The 23,083-nt window shown below is 41.2% G+C and overlaps 1 protein-coding gene across 1 annotated transcript in view; it reads right to left on the bottom strand.

Annotated features, from left to right (window-relative positions):
• ARVCF (armadillo repeat gene deleted in velocardiofacial syndrome) overlaps positions 1-18,229 on the bottom strand; it is a 97,968-nt gene extending 79,739 nt beyond the window's left edge. The window contains exons 1-3 of the mRNA XM_010015972.1: positions 18,191-18,229; positions 9,810-9,968; positions 1-451 (exon numbers count right to left, since the gene is read on the bottom strand). The exon at positions 1-451 is cut by the window's left edge and continues 172 nt beyond it. Of these exons, the coding sequence (XP_010014274.1) occupies positions 1-451; positions 9,810-9,968; positions 18,191-18,229 (649 nt within the window). The remainder of the gene's footprint in view (positions 452-9,809; positions 9,969-18,190) is intronic.
• Between the last annotated feature and the right edge of the window lie 4,854 nt (positions 18,230-23,083).

Genomic DNA, 23,083 nt, shown 5'->3' with positions numbered 1-23,083 from the left:
GGGAGCGGTTCAAGTCAACGTTGCTACCCACTGGCACTTGAGGCTGAGCAACCGGACCATAGTTATCCCTTCTGCTTGGCAAAGTGAAGCTACCATCATCTGGCCTGTAACTGTTTCCTGGCACGTAGGCATAGCGAGGACGGTAGTTGACACCACGAGACAAGCTGCCGTAGTTATCAGATAGATCTCCGTAACCATCATGACCAATGTAAGGGCGATACTGACCTTCATGACTGTCAGGGTACGAATCGTTGTAGCTGTTATAAGATCTGTTTAACGTGGATGATGCTTGTGGTGTGATGTATCGCTCTCCATTCTTCATGTACCTTCTGTCTATTGAATCTGTGTAGCTGCCCATGGGAGAGGAGCCATCCATTGACGGCAGGCCATCAGGCCCAAGTGGCACCTGACGCACTGTTCTGGTGGTGACTGTTTTGACCATTTTGGTAACCTGTGAAGAAATAGCAAACAAACAGGTTAGTTTTCTCCCTGGTGCACAACACATTGAGACATACAGTGAACTGGAACAGCAGAACAGGGAGAGAGAATCACAAAGCATAAAAGACAGGTCACAGAGCCAGAGTTAAGTACACTCTGGGGCTCTTGCAAATCAAAACCATTACAGTCATGTGACAGTGTGTGGAAGCAGTGCAAAGTCATCTCACCAGTTCATATTTGCCCAAAAGGTTTTCAGGAGGCATACTTCCTACAGCAGACTTCAAAATGTCCAGAGGCCACAGCCTGTCCTCTCACAATCAGCATAAATACCACATCACAACCTCTAGTTTGACAGAAATACAGTTATACGTATCTGCCTGATTTGGATCTTTTGCACTGATGTGTAACTTGATGGAACTCAAATTGGGCAGCAATACATAGGAAACCATGATCTCAAACAGAAAAATTTTGGGCTTCAAGCTTTTAGACAGCACAACTACTTTCTCTTTTAAGATATGCTTACATCCAACCATCACCACACAAGCCCAACAGGTAGCTGTCATTCCAATTCTGTGTGACTAACAAATTTGCAGTAACAAACACTGACGTGACACAGCTTTTGCAACTGCAACTACCCTAAACATACTGGGCTAGACAAACTTGCTGAAAACATCAAAGAAGTCTGCAGACAAATACATCTTTATCTTCTCTTCCTATAAATCACATTTCATTTCAACACAGAATTAGTCTATTTCCCAGAACCGACAAAAACTGGAAATGTTAAGTGTCCAGAGGGCCTTTATGTTCAGGGTTTTTTGTTAAAGGGTAAGAACAAAGACTCCTCAAGAGCTTCCAAGAATGTTCTGGTTTCATGGGAAAAGGTTTGATAATCGGCATAAAAAAGTGCTGGACAAAAGCCACTATTTACAAACTAGCAAAGGACCTTCTGTTTTGGTTGGTATGTGGGGTCCATCATCATCTGTGCTGTTTTCCAGAGTGACCAGCACTCTCTTTTGGGGAAAAAAACAAAGTCCAGCAGAAACCAATGTATCCTTGGTTACCCTAACCCTTATAAAGTTACTTTAACCTACAAAAAGTTACCCTAACCCTAGTAAATGCTGACTTTGTAAAACAAACAAACACACACCACCAAAACCACCACCACCAAAAAATAACCAACAAACACACAAGGATGAGTGAGAGAATCAATCTACTAGAGAGTATTACAAGAGAGGGGAGGAACACAAACCAACATTGTTAAGACATATTCTGGGTTCCTGAAGTATTAAAGGTAAATGAGGATTGGTAAACGACACACTGCTTCATGTAAGCCACAGACTGAACTGCATACATCAAGAGAAACAGTAACTATAACACGTATGCCTGGACTGCTGTAGGCCAAATAGATATTTTGACCTATAGCCTCCGATTTAAACATTTAGATTGGCACCAGATTAGCCAAGCTGCTGCTAAAACAAAATAATTAGAGTGCATCTCTTGAAGCGGCTCCAGACATGTCCTCCAACCAGATGTTTTCACACAGAAACACCAAACAGCAAAAATTCACCCAAACAAGCTTTTCTTTTCCTAGAGGCATCTGTGAGAAAATGATACTTCAGCCTAATGGAGTAATGAAATCCTGCAAGACTGAAAGCAGCACAAATGGTTTTCCACCACCAGAGTAATTAAACAGCATCATGATGCTGAATAAAGCATAGCCAGGTACCAACAAGACCCTAATATCTAATTTGGGCAAGAGCCAAAGAAATGCCTCTTCGACCCAAAGGGATTTCCTTAGCAAGTAAACATCAGGAAAGATGTTAGCTTCTATGCCTCCAAACCTTCTCTTCCCCCTTGTTCTAAAAGCACACATTTTTATAAGTAGAAGGAAAGAAAGTAGAAACTAAACATGTATTTCACGATATAAAATTCAACAGCTGCTTTTGCTTATTACCTGCACACAATACTTGTACTTTCTACTCAGTTATCAGCATGACCACTGTCATGGCATTTATAAAACTAGACAGCATTTAGAGAAAAGAGAGAGCTGGCGTAGCTTACAGTAGCTCATTGTGAGGTGGACGTACAGAAGGCAACACAGCTCAGTATTCTCCTACTGAAGTATGAAACAGTAGTTTTATTCAAAACAGTGTGTTCATAAGTGATCTAAGAGTAAGAAAAACAGCATTTCCCAGGCCTGAAACATGGGAGTTCTGCAAAGCAACAACAAAACTGGATGCGGAGTGCTGGGCCTTTGTGTTCTTGAATTTGGGAACCAGTAACAGGAACAACAGGAAGTAAGGTAGTGCTTCAACAATCTGATGAATCAGAAATTGATACTTTTGCCCAGGAAGGAACAAAGAGGCAGCTTTCTAGATGCCAGGAAGAGCACTCACATGAGCTCACAAAGCCCTTTCTTTCAGCACTGTTCCACAGGAGTCAGATATTTTATACCTGATTCTGAGGTTTGCTTTTCAAGGCCTATGCTGCCATGCACACGTGGTTTGTCATGTGTAATTTTCCATAAACTTGTCAAGATCAGACAATGCAAAATGCCTACTGCTACACCATGTCTGGCTGCAGCACTAGCACAAAAGAGGAACGAGCTTTGACCTGCAGCATCCTTGGACAAAGGCTTTGCAGAAGAGGCATCACTGCTGCATGTCTTCACCCAGCAGCCTACTGCCAATTCTGGACTCTTGCTCATTTTTAACTGTTGGTTTTCTTTTAGAATCATAGCTATTGTTAAACAGGATGAAGAAACACAACCCAGGAATGTTATGGCAAGGACATTTGCCTACCAATATTCACTACGTGTACACGCAAAAAAACAAAGCAGAATTTCAGGACACTTTGAAAATCAATTCCTGGACAATCACCAATTCCACTTACTGAGTTTTTCACCATCCTCTCTACAGAGTGTTTATTTTTTTTTACATGACCACCACAGAACGGTTGAATGCAGGAGCTTCATTTGCAATTTTCTCCCCAGTTTGTCTAATTTTCCTGTCTTCAAGACTAGCACAGACAAGTTCTCAATGGCTGTGGCTAGTCAAAAAGATACACTTAGCATCAGCCAGCGCATGTAGGAACAAGTCTGCAATGTTAGCACAGCTTCACCTTTATTATTTTCTCAATGCTGTGCCTATTAATGACTAGAAAGCAACAGGGCAATCCAAAACCCCGTCAGACACATAAAAGGGAACATTTCACTGAAGCATTAAAGAACACATTTCTCATAGCATAAAAGCATTCACTAATGCTAAAGGTGTTATGGTGAGGCAATCAAACCAAGTCTTGTATTTTGAGAGAGAGGGAGTATTTGCACTCATGCCTCATTTGTCAGGGGTAGGCACCGAGATAGAAGATTTATCATGCGATAAACAGACTTTGTTGCCTGCAGGACAATAAAGGGAAGCTTTTTGGAAGCAATTAGCCAGCACACAGAGGAAGGGCCATTTATTAGGTTTCCAAGCAATAAAAATAAAAAAAAAAACCTCCAACAAACCAAACATCTTTATTTCAGGAAATCCAGCTCAAGGGAATGTTTCATTAATATTGCTTAAAAAAAACAGAGAAGTCTTGAGCAGCTGACAGCACAGAAATCTTCCCTCCCAACATTTTTGTGGTTTCCTTAATATGGATGCATTAGCCAGAAAGAAGGAAGCTATTCCAAATGGGAGTCCCAGCAGACTGTCTTGTCTTGTCTGAGAGACACCTGATCCTCCACATGCATCCAATCTTGAGAAAGATTTATTAACCTGAACTCCTCACTACAGATATGCTCTAATGAAAAATTTAGAGATATGAGTAACTTTGAGAAAGTCTGATTTTATTTCCTCATTACTTTCCATCTCTAAAGAAAACCTGTTTAAAGAGGTCCTTTAGCCCGATTACAAATCAAAGGTGCTCGGTTTTTTCCAATGTTACAATCTCAGTGTACCACACAAGCTTCAGTTTACTTCCCTATGAAAAGGTTGTCCAAGTATGCTTAAAATATATTTGCAATTCTTTACTCCCTGTAAACTATATTAAGGTTTCAGCCACAGCAAAAAAAGTTCCAGCATACCAACTTATTCAGGCCCTCTGCAACCAAATTCCTGTAAGACTGCAGTTTAGTACTTTCATTGCTGCTCTCCGACTCTAGATTATAAGCACATTTCAGCTTTATAGACCTAACCATGGTTCTCTTCCCCCAGACAGCAAGTATTCTGTTAAATAATTCTCCTGCAGGATCCATGCTAATGTTTTTACTAATTCTATTTCTGGAAACACATTTGTCAACAGAACACAATGTAAAGATTCACACACTTGAAACAGTTTCTGTATTTTCCCTCATCTTTCTATCTGTCTTAAAGAATGGGAGAACAAACATGGAAATATCCAGCCATTGGACTCACTGGATGCATGTGCAGATGATAGATTTCTCAAAGTGCACAGTGCTCAGACACAAGAGGAGGACAGAGTACTGAGATTTCAGCTGAAGTGGGCTATCACAGTCAAATGAAATCATCTTAACCAATATCTATAATTTTGCCTTCCATTTTGTTTTTGAGGTTAGTTTTGTTTTGCCTTCTCCCCCCCTTTTTTGTTAATATAAATTAAGTACTTTATAAAAGCTGACAGGGCTAAAAAATTTGTTGAAACTATGTCATAAAAAACAGATGAGAAGGAATGCATGAGGATAAAGCATTCTGACATTTTTGAGAGCTTAGTTTTGAACTATGGACTGTAAAAATTATCCGCCCAAGCAGGTTGAAGCTATTACCTTTCTATTAAATGCTGTGTAAGAACTCGCCCCACAGGATTTCAAAACAACAGCTCAAATTTCTCCCCTTCAATTTTAAGCACAAAGTTTCATATTTGAAAAAGCCTTCAACTTCGCTTGAGATCCATTCCTGCCCTATGACCTAATTCACTTGAATTATCTGCAAAGTTTAAAGAACTGCATCTTGGGGTATTTGGCACCATCACAACCAAAGAGTTTCAGTCACAAGCAATTTCCCATCACTGGTACTAGGAAGCGGGAGCAGCAGTTAATCACTGTTGGGAAAGATCTGGTCTTGCCGAGTATTAGAAAGCACAAGGCAAATGGATGGACTACAAATTAAACAACTTTGTATACAGATTGATCTTGCAGTTTGTTATCATAAACCATCATTTTCAGTGAATAAAAGTGACCTAATCTGTCCAATCCTTTAGCATTTCAAAGATAAAAATAAAAGGTGCCTGAAGAAAGAAAAAAAAAAGCAAACTAACACAAGCAACACACACATCTAATTTGCTTTTCTGAGTTCTCTTGAGCCACTTACAAACAGGCTCCCTTCAACACATGGCAGTGTTCCAGATGACGGGCAAGAAGTGGTAGTCTCTCCCCAAGGTGACTTTCACTGTTGTAGCATGATAGGTCTTTGGCTTCCAGAGAGCTTATAAAGTTGAAATGAAGCATTATCTGCTACATCTTTTGTGCAGTGAATGTTATGTAGGGACTTAGTACAGTACTAAGAGAATAACAGTTTGGGGAAAATTACACAGAGGTATCTCATTTTGAAAAGGCAGATGTTCTCTATTTAAAATATGTCAAATATTAAATTCCATTATGCCTTTTTCCTGCTTCACTGCTACAAGCATCTTCAGAGATGCAGGGAAAAGCACAGAAAAACTGTCAATGCTTCTAGAGTAAGGTTGTTTACTTAATATACTACTGGAGAGAATAACCTCTATAAATTATGGTTTTGAAACAATGGGGAAAGAAGCATACAGGAGCATTCACAACTGCAGCCTTTGCTCTGCTTCATTTCAAGAGCTGGAATTTTAGAGGCATTACACTCCAGCAAGCCGAAGATTCACAGCATTTAGCATAAATGACAGTTTTCTTCTGAAGAATCCAAAATGCATATTAAATGGCATTAAGTACTGTGTCCAGTTTTGGGCTCCCCAGTTCAAAAAAGACAAGGAGCTACTGGAGAGGGTCCAGAGGAAGGCTATGAAGATGGTTAGGGGTCTGGAGCATCCCTCTTATGAGGAAAGCCTAAGACTGCCAGGCCTGTTTAGCCTGGAGAAGAGACAACTGAAAAGGGATCTTATCAATGCATACAAGTACTTAAAGGTGTGTGTTAAGAGGATTGGGCCAGACTCTTTTCAGTGTTGCTCAGTGACAGGATAAGGGGCAATGGGAATAAACTGAAAAAGAGGAGGTTCCATCTGATTATGAGGCAAAACTTCTTTGAGGGTGACAGAGAACAAGGTTGTGGAGTCTCCTTCTCTGGAGACATTCAAAATGGACCTGGACACATTCCTGTGTGGCCTGCCCCAGTTGAACCTGCTTTAGCAAGGAAGGTTGGACTACATGATCTCCAGAGGTCCCTTCCAACCCCAATCATTCTGTGACAAGCTATCCAGCAAAGAAAACACACTGGGAAAACATCTCTGGTCTCTCTGACTCTTGAATAAACATGGCCTGTGTTATCTACTCTGTCAAAGGAAGCATCTTGAGCTGCCAATTTATTTGCAAAACAGATATGCTGGAGATTGAGACTGGCACTGTAGAGTCTTCTAGCTACAGAGGTAACACAAATATGTTCTAAATCCTTCCTCAAAAAGGCCTTGATCAAGCACAGTAATGTAGAGCATGAAAACCTTTATTTGTACGTTGTGCTGACTACCTTGACTTAACTGATCAAAGAAGAACAAAAAAAAGGCTGAGCCTAAAGCTACCCCCAATAATATTGAATGAACACAGTGTGACTATCTCAAGTTTAAACATTCCCCTTAGTAAGCAATAGATTAGGTATTGCTGAAGATAGATCTGAGGATTTCCACAATATGAAATGTTGCTCCTTTAACAAGGATAAGAAGTACCTGCACCTTAAAACCCAGGCCAGATTCACATGGGGTTCGGGTGGCTGTTCTTCTCCCCTCCCCTCCCACTTTTGTTTCAACCTGGGAGGACACAGAACAGCAATTTCTGGGCTCAACAAAGGTCTTACACTACTGCACAGTGCATCCAAATGGACACATGTTTGCATCTCTCATCCCAGAGAAATGCTTTTCTTTGCTGTCCTCATCTGCGCAGTAAGGTCAGAATTTTGCCACTGCACACAGGTACCAGGAAACTTAATTTTCTCTGTAAGGCTCTCACATACAATAGCATGACCTATGAAAGCACTATGACAATATCTATTAGAAGTGATAGTAAGCCAATACCAATTAACTCCTGGACACTTAACCGATGCCACTAAACCCCAGTGACAATAGCTCTTATTTATACACTTCATACCAAAACAAAAAGCAAGCTGAAGAGCAGTGTAATTAAAAATAATTATAAAAATCTGACCTCAGATTCATATTTCTGAACTGTTAGATCTACGGAAAAGTCAAAACAAAACTGTTTGAGAGACTACTACCACCTCAGTAGAATCACAGCACCTCTTCTGACAGAGATAGGGCTAATCCAACTAAATCTGGGTTTTGACATTTCAGAATCACTTTTCTCAACAACTGGATTTTTCTTTTTTCCTTTTAATTATTTTTTTAAAGATCTGGTCTTTTTAGCAATAAAATATGAGGAAATACCTCCAGACCCTATATGAGTTAAAGTCAGTGGCATTATTTGAAACAAATGAATAGCTAGGCAGCTATGCACCCTTCCCCCTTTCTGCACACACCAGTGCTTGGAATGAACTACAGCAACAGAAGAAAGCTGTGCTCTTTGGAACAGAACAGTGGCTCTAGGGTTGCCACTTTTTCAATGTTCTTTTCCAATATGTAGATACAATTCCTGTTTTGGAACTGCAGGTGTCCTTTTCTGGGGGAAGATGGAAAAATAGCAGCTATACCACACATAGGCAAAAATCGCATCTTTTCGGTTATGACAAACATGCAGCTTTATCGGTGGCACAACTATTTCAGACAAACTATTTCATTCCATGTGGTGCTGTTATCTAGGGACCACTGCATGGCCTCTCCTCTGTTTTCACAGTCGTAGCTCTCATTTTATTCACTTGCATAGCTACACTTCCAGTCACCTAAAACTATGAACTACTACGCGTATGAAAAGGTGTCCATCACCACTGTGATTTTATCACTTCCTTCCTGTAAATAACAGCTATTGTTGCTGCCACTAGAAAGAAAACAGCATTTCTTTCAAGTAAGTCACAGACTAAATACATTAGATTTTTTTGAAGACCTAATCAAAATGTGGGGGTTTTGTTTCTTTGATTTTTAAGACCTTCATCCTCTTCCAACAATGAGAAAATAGGCCAGTTATATTTATCTTGTAACTAATTGCAACGAATATTAAACCAGATACTCAGTTTATAGTAATGTGTGCAGGCCCACTGACCTCAGGAAATCAATGTTCATTCACTCCAACCTGAGGATCTGATGTCCTGAATAGATACTCAGAGGACCACAATCCTGGAATGCCAGTAAAAATAAACACCGATTTATGCAGTGACCTCTGTTCAATGCCTTTTCACACAGAAAGCAGCTGGGCAATCTCTTCTTTTTCTAATCAGTGCTGGTTAGAAGTTTTAAAAAAAGGGAATCATCCTTCATCTTTCACAAGACTAAAATCTAACACAGATTTCAGCTCAACTTCCAAGATCCAAATTGACAAGTGTATTAATATTCCAGTGGTACCGGGAAGTATGCAAGGCAGCCCTTGAACATACAGCACCTGCTCAACTGAGACTTCAAAATTATCTTAGAAAAGAGAAGAAAAAGACATCAGGAAACTTAGAACATATGTAACACTTGTAATCCAGCTGAACCTGAGGTACAGGTCTCTTGAGAACACACCCAGCTTTTCCTATGCAGTGGGAGTAAAATGCCATTCACAAGACTGCTGCAGAATTTAAATGCTATAGTATTATTTAAATAGGATGTTTCTTGTTCTAAAGGAAAAAGGCACAATTGCATATTGTTATTAGACATTGAGACTAATTTGAAGACATATTTCCAAATATATTTTCCTTGGCTACAAAAGTAAATTACTCTAAGCCCTAATAATTTATCTAATTCCTTTATCACTGTATGTGTTTGCAGGACAATGCTGTGAACTGCTTCAGTAAAATAAAGTGAATCTTTAAAGAATAAACACTGCGAAGCGGGTCTAGTGTTTTGGATATTTTCTACTGTTCAGCTCACACCTCAATCAACAGCTGTGGCAGCACAGCTGATAGGGAGCAAACTAGATGTAGAGGTGAAACTGAAGAAGCCCTGAACTCAGCTTTGCTGGCAAACAGAACATCCAGAACCACGGAGGATTACATTAGCTTGGCTGTCATCACTAAGGCTACTCCCTGCTATTTTCATTTTGTGATCAGACGATATTTTGCCATTTTCCTCATTGGTTATTAACCTCTCACCTTGGTTTCAGTTCTCCTTGTAGTTCCATCTTCAGAAGTGACAATGGACACATGGGAAGTGGGAGTGCCTGGGTCTTCCTCCACAGTAACTGTCTCTTCCACCATCTCTTGAGGCTCTTGCATCATTGCTATTGATGTCTGGTTACTGGGGCTTTGTTCCTATAGAAGCAGGTAAAAAATAAAACTTAATGTTTAACTTCCACCATCATGACGTAACTATTCTACTGATTTCAGCTTTCTCAGTTGAAAAACACATTTTACCCAACAACTTGCAAGTAGAGAGTCAGGGAAAGAAGTATTTCCTGTCTCAAAAAACCATGCTGCAAAACTGTGCTGGTATGACTGGGCTCAGCTTCGCAAATGGAAATCATGTGAAGCATCTGTCCAGGACTTCATCATATTTATAGGCAACCTGTTACAGACTAACAGACTACTACCTTGCATTTAAACCTGCTTTGAGCTTTCTCTTCAACACCCAGCATAGGAAGAGTGGAATTTTTGTTTGCAAAAACATTCATTCAGTTCTGCAGTGAACAGGACCATTGGCTTTCAGAGTGATTAATCTTATGCACCATTAAAAGTTTCTTTCTATTTGATAAAATACACTCAGTTGCAGACTGCAGAAGGCTATAAACCATCAAGACCTACTATTAAACTGACACCTTTGTCAAACTGTCCAGAGCAATGATAATTTAAAAAAATGGATAGCTAAGGATTAATAGCTAAATTATGTGCAATGCTTCCCGACACCTTCTCTTCACTAGGTCTGCAAGATCTCACTGGCTATGTGCTTATTTAAAATTTATAACAGATAGACAACATAAAGAAACACTAAAAAGAAAGAAAGTAGATCAAAGGCTGGTTCTTGCAGGGATACTGCCCAAAGAGAACCTTCTGCTTCTACCCAGCACCAACGTCTGAACATTCCTTTTCCTCACACAATTGTGTGTCTCAGTACAGAAATCAAGAGAAGCTCCCTTTGGTAGACAAATGTATTTCAGAAGTTTCACAGCAAGTGGCCAATAAAGAACCAGCTTACATACTGAGAAATAAGACTTTTCTCCAGCATTATGAATCCTCAGCTACTTAAAATGAAATGACAGGCTGTTCATGTCATTATAAACCCAGAAAGTATCAGGCTACACAGGTCTCAAAGCCAAAGTAGGGCTTCTATTTGCACATCCTGTCAAAAGGCGCACAAGGAGCATCCTTTATTAAGTGCACACACACACAAATATACACACAGACACACACCTTCCCCCCTCCCCCAATATAAAAGGGAGGGAGGGAAATAAAAAGGAAAAGGAAAAGAATGACAGAGCCTAAATTGCAAAGTGAACACACTTTCCCTAACCAAGACACCGCGGACAAGTTCAGTTCACCTTTTCACATCATGGGAAAACAAAATGATCGGGATGAAACTGTTGCCATGCAGGTGCCAAGTCTAACTATGTATAGGTTTAAATATTCTCTACCTGTGAGCAGCTTCATCATCAGAGAACTAAAACATTTCATTTTGTAACATTTTATTCAGAAAAATTGCATTTCATCCCAATTCTGAACGCTGGATTGCCCCTTTTGCTATGCCATGTTTTGTACAAGCCCTGAAGGACAGATTCCTTCCCAGTGACCTTATGCTGCTGATCAGGAGCAGAGTACTCATCAAGCTCCACAGTGAAAAGTGCCATTTAATCCTTGAGTGATCTACAGTTTCCTTCGAAACAAGTTGAGATGCCCCTGTTCAGCTTCCTTTATTTAGAGCTGTATTCTGACATTCTGGATCTTAAATTTCAATAAGGAAGGAGCTTTCATTTTCAGGTAAGGGCTAATATTAACAAAGACTATGACAATAAGCCTCAGGCAATCATCTCAGTCAAAATGGAATATGGACAGCCTTCAAAGATAACACATGCTGGACCACCAGAGGTGATATAAACAGGCACTACTTCAATTTCTACTGAAACCATAAAGTAACAGGCTACAGAATCAATCAACGAAAATAAGGCTTCTGAAATCCTAAAGAAAATCACTCCTTCAGTGCGCAGTACTTAATCATTATGGCAAATAACTTATGACACAAACTGAATCCTTTATGGCAGCATTCATATGTCACATTGTGTCTTCTGCCCACGGCTTCAGACGGGAAACTAGTTCTTGGGACAAATACATTAATCCCTTCACTTCTTTTTGAAGATACTGTATTTTAACTGCAACTCCCTTCTCCCCACCCCACAGTAAAGCTTCCCTCTAAACAGAAGAATTTACACAATATTGCAATGAAGACTCATAACTTCTATTCATTTTCATGCAACCCCAACCTTCTCAACAGCAAAGAAACTAGTTACACGTAGAGATTATTTTTCCATTACACCTTGTCCCTGTAAACCTCCCTTTCATATCCAAGGTATAAAATGCCAAAACTGCTTCAAGGTGGGACCTTCTCACTCCTTCCCACACATATATGTACATACACACATATCTCATCTATCATCCTCATTTCCAGCTGCATCTTGAGATGATTGTATGCATTTACATCTCTTCATTCCCCTCTAGATTCTTCAGCAGCAAAGTCTGCTTTGTGATAATAAACCTGAGGAGATGGAAGGTGGAAAGACATATTTTGCTCTTTAAGCTTTTGCAAAACTTTTTCTTTACGAAAGAAATAAAAAGAAGGCCTCCCTTTTTATTCAGACTGCCTGTGGGCAAAGGAACCCTTAAAAGCTGGGCACTTAAACATGAGCAAAGTAGAGCATATTGACTTTAAATGAGGACTGTGCTAGGTTTTATCCTCTGGATGCTTCTAAAATGAAGATTCAAGGAGATAAAGGTCTGCATTCCTACAAGAGAAAACTATTGTTAGCAACAGACTGTCCAAAGCATCAGAAAGAAGAAAAGCTTGCAAAGTTCAAGGCAGATATTCCACCACAGACAACTAACCAGACTGCATCTTCTTTTGTCTTCCTTATTATGTGAGCTACTGAATGAGGAATGCAATGAGCAAAGAGGACAGCACATCATCCAGTTTACTCCCTGAATTAGCTTAAGGAGGCGGTTCTTTGATCTCCAAAACCAGTACTTTCTCCACATCCCTAACTTAGAGTCATCATGAGCTAACACTAATGTAAAAAGATGCAAAGGTTTGTTATCTGTTTTTAGTTTGCATCATTAAGGATTTTAGGTCATCACAAATTACAGAAAGTGGGACACATTACACCTCTCAAGCACCTTCTCTGCGCTTCACTTTTAAGTCAGTATTTAGGACGCTCTTTCGCTAAATACATGTCAGCATCTCTGATGCCAAACATTTGGCAGGTAGGCATAATTATTCAAAGTAAAACACAAGTTGCCAGATAGAGCTGGAACATGACACCCTAATGAGTAATCCTACCAGCAGTTCCCCGCCTGACAGAGGTAGGTAATGCCAGTTCAGAACACACACTCATCGGTTTGCCTTGCTGGGGGCTTTCAAAGCAAAAGCAACCAGACAATTCCTCTTTCGTTATCACACTGGACAAGACCCTGTGGTCCTTCTCCTACTGTCAAATAAGAGGGTGTTCCCCAGCACGAGATGGATCTGCCATGTCACAATCACTGTCATCATCTGAGCATCTGGGAAGACCCAATCTAAAGAGGGCTTCTTTCCATTCCTTTTCAGTGGGAGACAGGATCCTTGAGTTCCTGCAGGTGGGCTCTCTCCTCCTTTGGGGACCCTCCCTTTGAAACATCTGGGGCACGACAGCCAAACTAGAGAAACTGTGTCACAGAGAACATCAAGGGTCTGCAGCTCCCCGGGGGATGTGGCGCTGAGGGGGGGTCCTTTGGATGTTCAGGAAGGTGCCTCGCTGGCTGGGACCCACTTCCAGAGCACCTGGGCAAGGTGATCAGGGCAGACCCAAGACAAGAGCCAGGCCCAATGAGGAAGCAATACCACAGGGATGAGGAAGGCTCAAGGTCAGCCTGGGAAACAAATCTGCTTAGGTCAGGTTAGGATCAGGACAGTCAGTCTGCAGGCTGGGGTCTGGATCAATGGGCCATGCAGAGGTATGGCTGTAGCTTGGCTGGAGACCAGTGCTCCGGCACAGCAGATGCGTGGACTGAGTGCCAGGGCTAAGCTTAAATAGAGCTCCGGGTGTCTGGGCAGAAGCCCACTGTGAAGCTGGCCAGGGCCACTGAGGTCTATTAGTGCCCTCAGGGCCCAGAGCCCCTCTAAAAGGGCAGCATGAGTTCTCTTACAATAAACACACACACATTTTGAGGTGATAACCCTCCCTTCCCCCCTATTACTAAGCATTATCTATAAGGTCTCTTTCAAATAGTAACCTTTGGCTCCTTCCGAAACACCACAAAATGATGAGAACAGATTCCAATCCAGTTATTGCATAGTGTCAGTAGTCACGGCTTTTCTCCCTGCTTTTTTGAGTACCAAATGAACCCTATCCTGTTGATCTGTGCTTGCATCTCAAGCATTGCTATTTAAAAAGCAAAACAACAATCAATTTATCCGCAGCCTGTAAAAGTTAAGTGCAGACGAAACAGCTACAAGCCTTGTAAAATAAGCAAGGATCATAAAATAACAGTAATTCTTGTTTTGTTAAAAACCAAGAGTGGTATACCATTTAGGGCACATCTCCTAGGGTTTATTTTGCATTAGAAAACTACAGCTTCTATAATCATCACCATTTCATTTCCTAGAGTTATATTTCCATCAAAGTAGCAATTTTATATCTTTTTAAATTAAAGAATAACCTCCTCCAGGAGGATCAGACATCCTGCTTTAAGACAGTACACGAAGTTCTTTATTCTCTGTCTATGAAACAATTTAAAATAGTCTGGAAATAATACAAAATTGGAGGAGATTATTACTTCCACTAAAACAGTCCCTCTTCAAAAACACTAAAACCACGTACATCAAATCACCATTCTCCCAGAGATAGCCTTTGTTCAGTAGATTGCAATGCAGGATATTCAAGGCTACTGCTTACTCCAGGCTACTGTCAGATACCAAATTTGAAGGTTTTTGCAAAGCACAAAGGCTGGATTCTATACCAATGGACACGTTTGTCCTCAGTCAACCCCAGCGCAGACAAAGCTCAAGTATATCAACTCCTGTGAAACACACTACAAGTCTGGATGTAATTAATGGCATTGGACAACAATGCTAATTGAATTAAATGAGGACTCTCTCTCCTCCTACTCTTTGTTTAAATTACTTATTAAAGATTCAACCTCTGAGAAGCATGAGATTATTTGTAAGTGCAAAGCAGGCAAACATTGGTTTTGTCAGAGTCAAGTCTGGGGCTGATGTTCTGCTCCACTGGTCTCCTTCCAACTTAGGTCTGTGCTCCCAGCCCAGTCATATCCTCAAGCTATTACCTGCTGTAGGCATGTGGAAAAGAAAGGAAGATAAAAAAAGACACGTCTTCCAAAACCACTCCAAAAAAGTTTACATAGAGATCTGCATCAGGTTGGTATCCCAATGGGACATCATAAAGTAAGAAAGCCACCAGTGGAATTTGTTGAACTTTGAGTATTTGGAGCAGATCCTTCCCCAGTAAAAGATCCAGCTCCCCAGCACCTGAAGGCTCTCAAATCAAATTCAACTACTAACACATCCTTCTGCCTTTTCAGAGCCCCGCTTCCTTCACCACAGCCTGAAGATCCCTAGTATGTGCTCTGCCCTGGATTTGTCCAGAGATCCTTCTGTGCACCTCAATAGTGCAACAGCTGGAATCTATGTTTACCAGCACATGCACGTCACTGAGCCTGTATCATCTAAAGGGCAGCTGTACAGGAGACAGCCTTACTCTTTTTAAAATCATGCTTTAAGAATAGAGAAACAGATAAGTCCTCACATACAGCCCTGCTTGAACTACTGCAAGGCAGGACACCTTCTGGAAGAACATGGAGGCCTTATGTTCAAGGAGTGCTGCCCTCCTCCAGTTCAAAAGCATAGCAAGGTCCTGGTCTTCAGCACCAAGCACAGGTGGTATCACACTCTTCACAACCAGAGGAACCACTGCTGCACAGCTGGGATCAAACAATGGCACAACCAGGCAAAATGGCTCCAAAACAACGAAAAACGCACAGACCTGAAACCTGGGCAAGATACAGCACTAGAAGGACAGTTTCTAAGATAGACAATGATTTTAAGATGGAATACATAAATATCTTCGTTGCTGTAGATAAACTGATTTCCACTTAGTGAGCCTACTTCCCTGATTAAATGACATGTGAAACAAGATACGGGGTTTTTCAAATATAAATATATATTGATATGTATATATACAATGGATTCAGCTCACTTCAGTGTCAACCCAAACACATTAACCTATGACAAGCTCTCTGTTGGAGCTCTCACACAAGCTCTACCCTAAGGCTGGTCCGTTCAGAACATAAGGGAAATGTTAGCCCTCAATGAAAGCAGGCAGTCCTGGCATGGGGTACCAGAATGAACTCAGCCACACACCACAATGCACTAACTGTTTCCTGAACACTTACACACTTCCTTTGTCCTTTAGAAACACACACGACAAGCAACTAACAAATGATGCCAAGAGCTTTTAAAGCATTAAGGTTAAAAAGGAACATTTCAGCAACTGAAAAAAACCCTCAACTACAGAAGTTTTGAAAAGCCACAAAGAGCAGCTTTTTTTGCAAGCAGGCATGGTAATTCACTATCTGAAGGCATCGCACCTTTCAGGGGTAGCAAGAGGCGGAGGTGAAGGAGAAGGAATCAAAACCCAGACAAGGCCTGTAGTAGTAATATTCATCTCTCAAGGACTGCAGGACATACTGGGGTTCTGTTCAGCCACGCGGTAACTGCCCATCAACAGGGAAATCTACAGTGCCTGCCCAATGGTCAACAAAGAGGGCTTTTATGCTATTTTAAACAATCTGAAGTGTCTCAGTTAATGGAAGACCGGGCAATTGGCCCTCAACTATTTCTAATTGACTGGAATGATGGATGAAGCTAAAGGGAAAGCTGACCCACTGAACTTTTCCATACAAAGCTAGAAAACTGAAGGAGATTGTAAACAGTTTGTAAGAACGAGAAATGGGAGAGGCAGAATCCCAGAGGCTTTGCTCCTCTCAACCTGCTGCTGTTTCAGAAGAAGGAAAACAAAGGACTTCAACTCAGAGCAGCAAACAACAAAAAATACATGGGAAGGCCTAAACAAATAAGGTATTTTTCCCATGCTCTCCTCCCCTTTCTCCAGTAGCTACTTAGCTCTGCCATGCAAAGCTGGTCCTTTGAATCAGAAAGGGCAATTTGTCACTTTGACAAGGCCTCTCTCAGGGCTCTGTATTGCCTTGGCCTGCTTTTCAGATTGACTGGGTGTTAACCAAAGATGCCGGGACATGACACCTCAGTCAGCTTCAACAGATGTGAGAATACATACTTAAAACTGAGTGAGGACACACATCTTCCAGGTAGGGAAATGGATGCATAATAAATTCAAATTCGCAGCACCTTACGAGGTATCTAAATGTACGATAACTTAATTCTTCCTCTTTAGCTAAACAGAAGAATAGGAGCTTCAGGAAACAGGATTTTGCACAGATTAAATCATGTCCCTGGACACATCCAGCTCTTGCCACCGATTCTGCAGGGAAATAACATCACTTCAAAAAAGCACAAAAGCTGGGGGATGAATCCAGGCCTCAGGGCCCTGATGTAAGAAATCTGTGGCAGAGCCCAGAACTGGACCAGGGTATCACAATTCATCATTCAGTCCCTTAGTCACCAGCTGTTTTTCTCCCCCAATGGTTAAGCAAGAGTAAGTAATAAAGTAAGTAGTAAAATAGAAACCTAAGCCATTATTTTTAATATCAAAATGATACAGGCAAATAAAGAAAGGACTCCTGGCATACACAGCGTTAGGACTAGCCCTGTTTCTCTTAGCTGTCAACAGCATGGCCAGTGTTTATCTGGAAAGTTTGCCCGCTAGGAAACCACATTAAATGAGCAGGAAGTGACTGTTTCTCACCAAGATTTGTACAGAGTTCACTGTGATTTGCCAAACTACCTCCCAAAAGCAAACACAATGCAAATCTGCATGCCTAATCTTTGACCAAACCCAGAACAGATCTGACTTGTTTCCTCTCTGGACTCTTTCAGATGAACTAACCAAGGCTAAAAAAGGGAGATTTTTAGTGGGCTGAGGTAACAGCATGGATTACAATTTTCCAGCAAGCTTTTTCCTTCATCTCCACCTGCTACCTCTACAATGCTGGCAATTAAGGGTGGTGTGGGATGACTCATTTGTACATTCCTTTCTGCAAGACAGGCATTCAGCTTTCATTTCTTCTTGGCCCCACAGGGTTTGGGTCATAAATTAAACTGATGCATGTATTACTAGATATCAAGCCCACAGACTTACATGCACATAGGAGTCAGAAGTACAAGCTAGGTCCTTCATCTAAAACAAAAAAAAGAGCTGTCAGTTTGGCAGATTACAGCAGCAAGTTTCTTTGTCCAGTCCATTTGTCCCACACTCTGCCCCCAGCCACTTACACACATCACTACTGTGTTAAACCCAAACCTGGCAGACCCAGCCCGTCAGTTCTAGGCTAACACATGCACGCCTACTTGTGCTGCTACAAAACTACCTTAGAGAATTGCTTCTTAACTTCAAGGCAGATGTAAACCGTATCTTCATACTCCGAATTACGACCCAAGAGTGGAACACTGGGTGTCCTAGCAGCCATATCACATCAGTGTTAAATTAACTAATCTCCTCACCCATGCACAAGCTTGCCTGTAGATCTGAACTACACAACAAAAATGCATTTTTTGGCAAAACACAGCACCACAACAAAAGAAAAAAATAAGAAGTTTTTATAATCTTGAGGGAGACGGAACAAACAGATCACTGATGAATTTTTAAGCCTTCATTCCAAGAAAGCTGTTTCTTAAATAAATTATTTCTCATTCTAGGGAATACAAAGTGATTGTCAATAAATCTAATCACCCATCTCAGGAGGAATGTGCTTGCCAACGTCTCTCGCTATTAAGCACCAAAGCAGGTTTGCTTGGCATCAAGAGAGCAGGACTGCTCCAGTCCAAATGGCTCCCCAGGAGATCACTCATCTTAAATCACATTCTACTTCTCCCTCTGCATCTTGCCCCCTCCCCTCCCATCCCATCCCCACACCAAGAGCCACCGTCTAAACAACACATAGCAGTGAGATGTGTGAGCAGCCTCTAACAGGGGCCTGGCTCTTAATGTTGTGTAAGCCCAGAGACCAAATATGTGACAGCAGGAAAGAAACTGTGCGGGAGGTCTCTGGATAACTGTGAGACCATTTGAACACCAAAAGGCGCAAACAAGCCAACAAAGTCAGAGGCCGCTTCATCTGCTGTAAATCTTCCAAATGGAAGAGATTCCAGCAGAAAGACAATTTTCCCAAGCGCGACGCAGTTACCATGTTATTTCAGCTACCCGAGAGACTTCACAAATGGCTTTTTGTCCCCAGTAGTCTGTTTACTTCACACATTCTCTGTTTATTTCCTAAGACTGAGCTTACAAGCCCTACTTGTACATGGACAGTCCTCACACAGACTTGACAGACAGCAGGTAGACTTGCTAAGGTAGTGTTAAACTAGCAATAAACAGTACAAAGAGAAGGAAAAAAGTAAAGAAAAAGGAAAGAGAACACTTGAATATGTTGGAAAATGCTGAGTAAGAACATTTCATCATCTCTATTTAGCACATCTGCATGATTGATCACTACTGGCACAACTGCTCAGCTCTCGCATCCACAGTTGTGGAAGGATGTGGATACACCTCAGTGGGCTCAGAGCACAGCTAACAGAACAGCCAAGAAGAAGGATCAGAAAGGTCTCTCATCCAGCCCTAAGGTCCAAGCTATTAACCTCAGAGAGATTACAGTTCAAGTGCCTAAAGGTGTAACAGAAAGTTGATAGAGAACCCTTCAGTCTCACAGATAAAGATTTAACTAGTCCAATGTCAGGAAGCTGAGGGCTGACAAGACACACAGAGTTTAATTTCAATCAAGTATCAATTATTGAGTGGTGTAAGTAAACTTCTGCTAGCCAATTGGTTTGCTAACCAATGCTAAAATGTTGCTTACCACTTAGCAGGTTGAACCTGTTTGGTTTTGTTTTTTAAGAAACATATTCCTATTCAATCAGAAACCTGATAACAGAGATGTGCTTGTGGGCATGCACACAACTACTCCTACTTGACTGCTATGCTAGCCCAAAGACCTTTCAGTCAAAGAACAAATCATTTAAAGCTTGTGAAAGGCTCCCCCCAGCAAATTATACTTCAATATAATAAAGAGATTTTTGTCAGTCAGGGAAGGGACTAGTGAAAGTTCCCTGCTCAGCATTGGTTTTGGCTTAAGGAGTTCACTTTCTCTCACCAGTGAGCAAAGGTGAAACCCCTTCTCAGCTGGGCCAGCAGTACTTCAAGTAAGGCCATTTATCCAGGCACTGTCACCTAGAAAATTTATGGGAAACTACTGGGTCCATTTGGTGTATAGTAAGAATGCTAAATACTGGCAGTCAGGCCATTTAGCAAGGACTGCTATTACTGCATGATGAGCATGAATCTCAGAAAGGAAATGTCATTTAAGCTGAGGTGGAAGTTGCTTGCCCAGAGGTAAATATCTTCACTAGTAAAATAAAATAGCTCTCAATTTCTCAGTTAAATGTGTCTGGCTTTTTTTCATTTTACATCAGGTCTGGCTAAGTGCTTGCTGGAAATATCCATCTTACTGTGACCATTCCTACTGGCTCTGTGAATGCAGTCAGCACTTCTGGATTAAAGCATTTGAATTGTAAAATCCAATTGCATTTGTCAACCAACCAATTATTTACATAGTATCTTTTTTATTATTATTTCTGATATGCTTTTGTTTGGCACTTCACAATGGAATTCAAATATGATAAAGATTAAGACAAGACGGACGCCTAGAGCCAGCAATCTAAGTCGCTTACAAACAGGTTCTCGGGGAGCTTTTCAGAGAGCCATTTCTCAATTAAACACACAGAGATAACAACAAGAGATCACACAGAGTGAAATTAAGGACTTGGTATTAATGAGCATCAGACAGAAAACTAGCTTCATGCTCTGAATGCTGTACTTTGCTACAGCTGGCAAGACAAGCTGCAAGATTGCTGTTTCAACCCAGGGACGGGACAGCTGTGTTTTACTCCCTTTCCTTGTTGTGTTTTTCTGCCAGGAAAGGGAATCTTTAATTTTTCCAGAGAAGCCCTGCCAAGCTGAGGCTGCAAATAGGAAATGGTGTGTCAGTAAGCTTCAAGCCAGCTTGCTCACAACCCTAGCCAGAACTCTTCAAAGCACCTAATAACCTACATGTACGCTGGCAACAGTGACCACCTCGCTTTCATGCAAACCAGCCTCCTGCTTTAGACTCCCTTTGTTATGTAGCACTGTGCAGGATATACCATTTTCATCTGTTCTGGCAGAGTATGTGGCATCCAGGTACCCAGCCTTCTCTCCTTCATATAAAAGGAATAGCTTCCATAAGACCCACCTCCACTACTGAAACTTCGGCAGAAATAAACTGCTTCTTATCATGAAACTCCCTAAGTGCATTAGAGGAACAAAGTTCTCCATAAAGCATTAGCAGTCCTTGTATCATCTATACACACAGCTGTCTTTCTCAGAGTTCACATGAAGCTGCTTTATTTTACTTCCCGCTCGTCACAGAGAATCAACAGCCAGTCATCCCACCCACCTTTTTTTAAGCAGTTGGACAGACTCAATCAGTACAAATTTAGCAGCTGTGAGATTTGTACTCTGAGCACAGCGCTGGAAACATCCTCAGAAACACACATTAACAGGGTTAACTCTCCTTTGGTTTCCAGCTTTAGGGTTCACCCTGTTGCTAAGAGGAGAATGGCGCTTTTTAATCCCTTCCCAGAGTCCCCAGCAGCACAAAAATACCTCCAAAAAGGTGCTGCTCAACCCATGAGTCAGGTTTGCTGATCTGGACTACCCCAACATTCATGATACTCTTAACAAATGAAGACATCCTCAAGAACAGTCCAACAGAAATACATAATACCCCAAAGCTCGACTTGTTAAATCAGAGAGTACAGTAGTTACCAACAGACAAAATGTCAGCATGGAAGAGAATTAGTTTGGTAGAAAGTTGGAAAAGCAATGCCAGGATCCAGGAGCACACCAGGAAAAGATATGCAGAGGAGAAACACATTATAAAATGTATGAAATATATCCAGGGAAACAAAACAATAAACATGGCAGGGAAAGGGGAAGGGGAGGAAAAAATAAGAAAAGACAGAATCCATGAAGAAGGAAAGTGTCATGTGAAAGTCAAATCAGTGGCTTTGGTAGTGGTAGGAAAGTGGTAGGAAAAGGGAAGGAAGGGGGAAAGTACGAGAGAAATATTTCAGTCTTCAGTTTCATCCTGTTAACACTGCTTTAGTTCACCATATAAATCTTTTGATGAATAGTAGCTTTCTCCACACATGGCAGTATATTAAGATTCTTTTTTAAGACTTTCCAAACAATACAGTGTCATTCTTCAGCTTTTTATGAGGTTTGCCTAGACTATGTTTATGTTGCTAAGCTCTCATTAGATGTGTATCTTGTACTGGTACTTACTGACAGGGAAGAGATCCTAAAATGCAAGAAACCTGAACACAAGCCCAGCATTTGATTTTACACCAGTGAACACTCACAAGCAACAGTACAATGTCTTGCTTTGTTACTTAGTGATACTTCTGTGCACCTTCAGGATGAACTGATTTTGCCTAAACTGCTCCACAGCAGCACGTGAGCAATTCATTCAGGAAAGGACAGAAAGGGGTTTTTTTAAGACCCTCCCAGAGAGCACAACTCCAGATGCATCACGACCCATCTCCCACAGCACGAGCTCACATGCCAGCCACAGCATATCCAGACTCCCAGCACCTAACACATGAGCTCCAGATTGGGGAGTACTGCCCTGAGCCACAAATACTGGAGAAGTGCAAGAACAACATGAGGATGAAGCCAAATTAATAAATCTTGCTTAAAAGGGATGACAGTTAGCATGTCAGGAAGAGCAAATGTACCAAGCTAGCTATCTGGGTGGAAGACAAAGATATCCATCTGAACAGCAAATTCTGTCAAACACCAATGAATGCTTCACACCCCACAGGCAGAAAACTAGCCTGATTCTACACTTAATTCAATTCTCCATGTCAACAGTGGCCAAACACACCAGTATTTACAGCTTCCCCCACTTATCAATTCACACATGCAGAAATTAAATCA

The sequence above is a fragment of the Nestor notabilis genome, unplaced genomic scaffold (genome assembly GCF_000696875.1).
Source record: "Nestor notabilis isolate BGI_N333 unplaced genomic scaffold, ASM69687v1 scaffold13326, whole genome shotgun sequence".
Classification (NCBI taxonomy): domain Eukaryota; kingdom Metazoa; phylum Chordata; class Aves; order Psittaciformes; family Psittacidae; genus Nestor; species Nestor notabilis.
The sequence above is the reverse complement of the archived record's forward strand: the minus strand, read 5'-3'. Positions and strand labels throughout refer to the sequence as shown.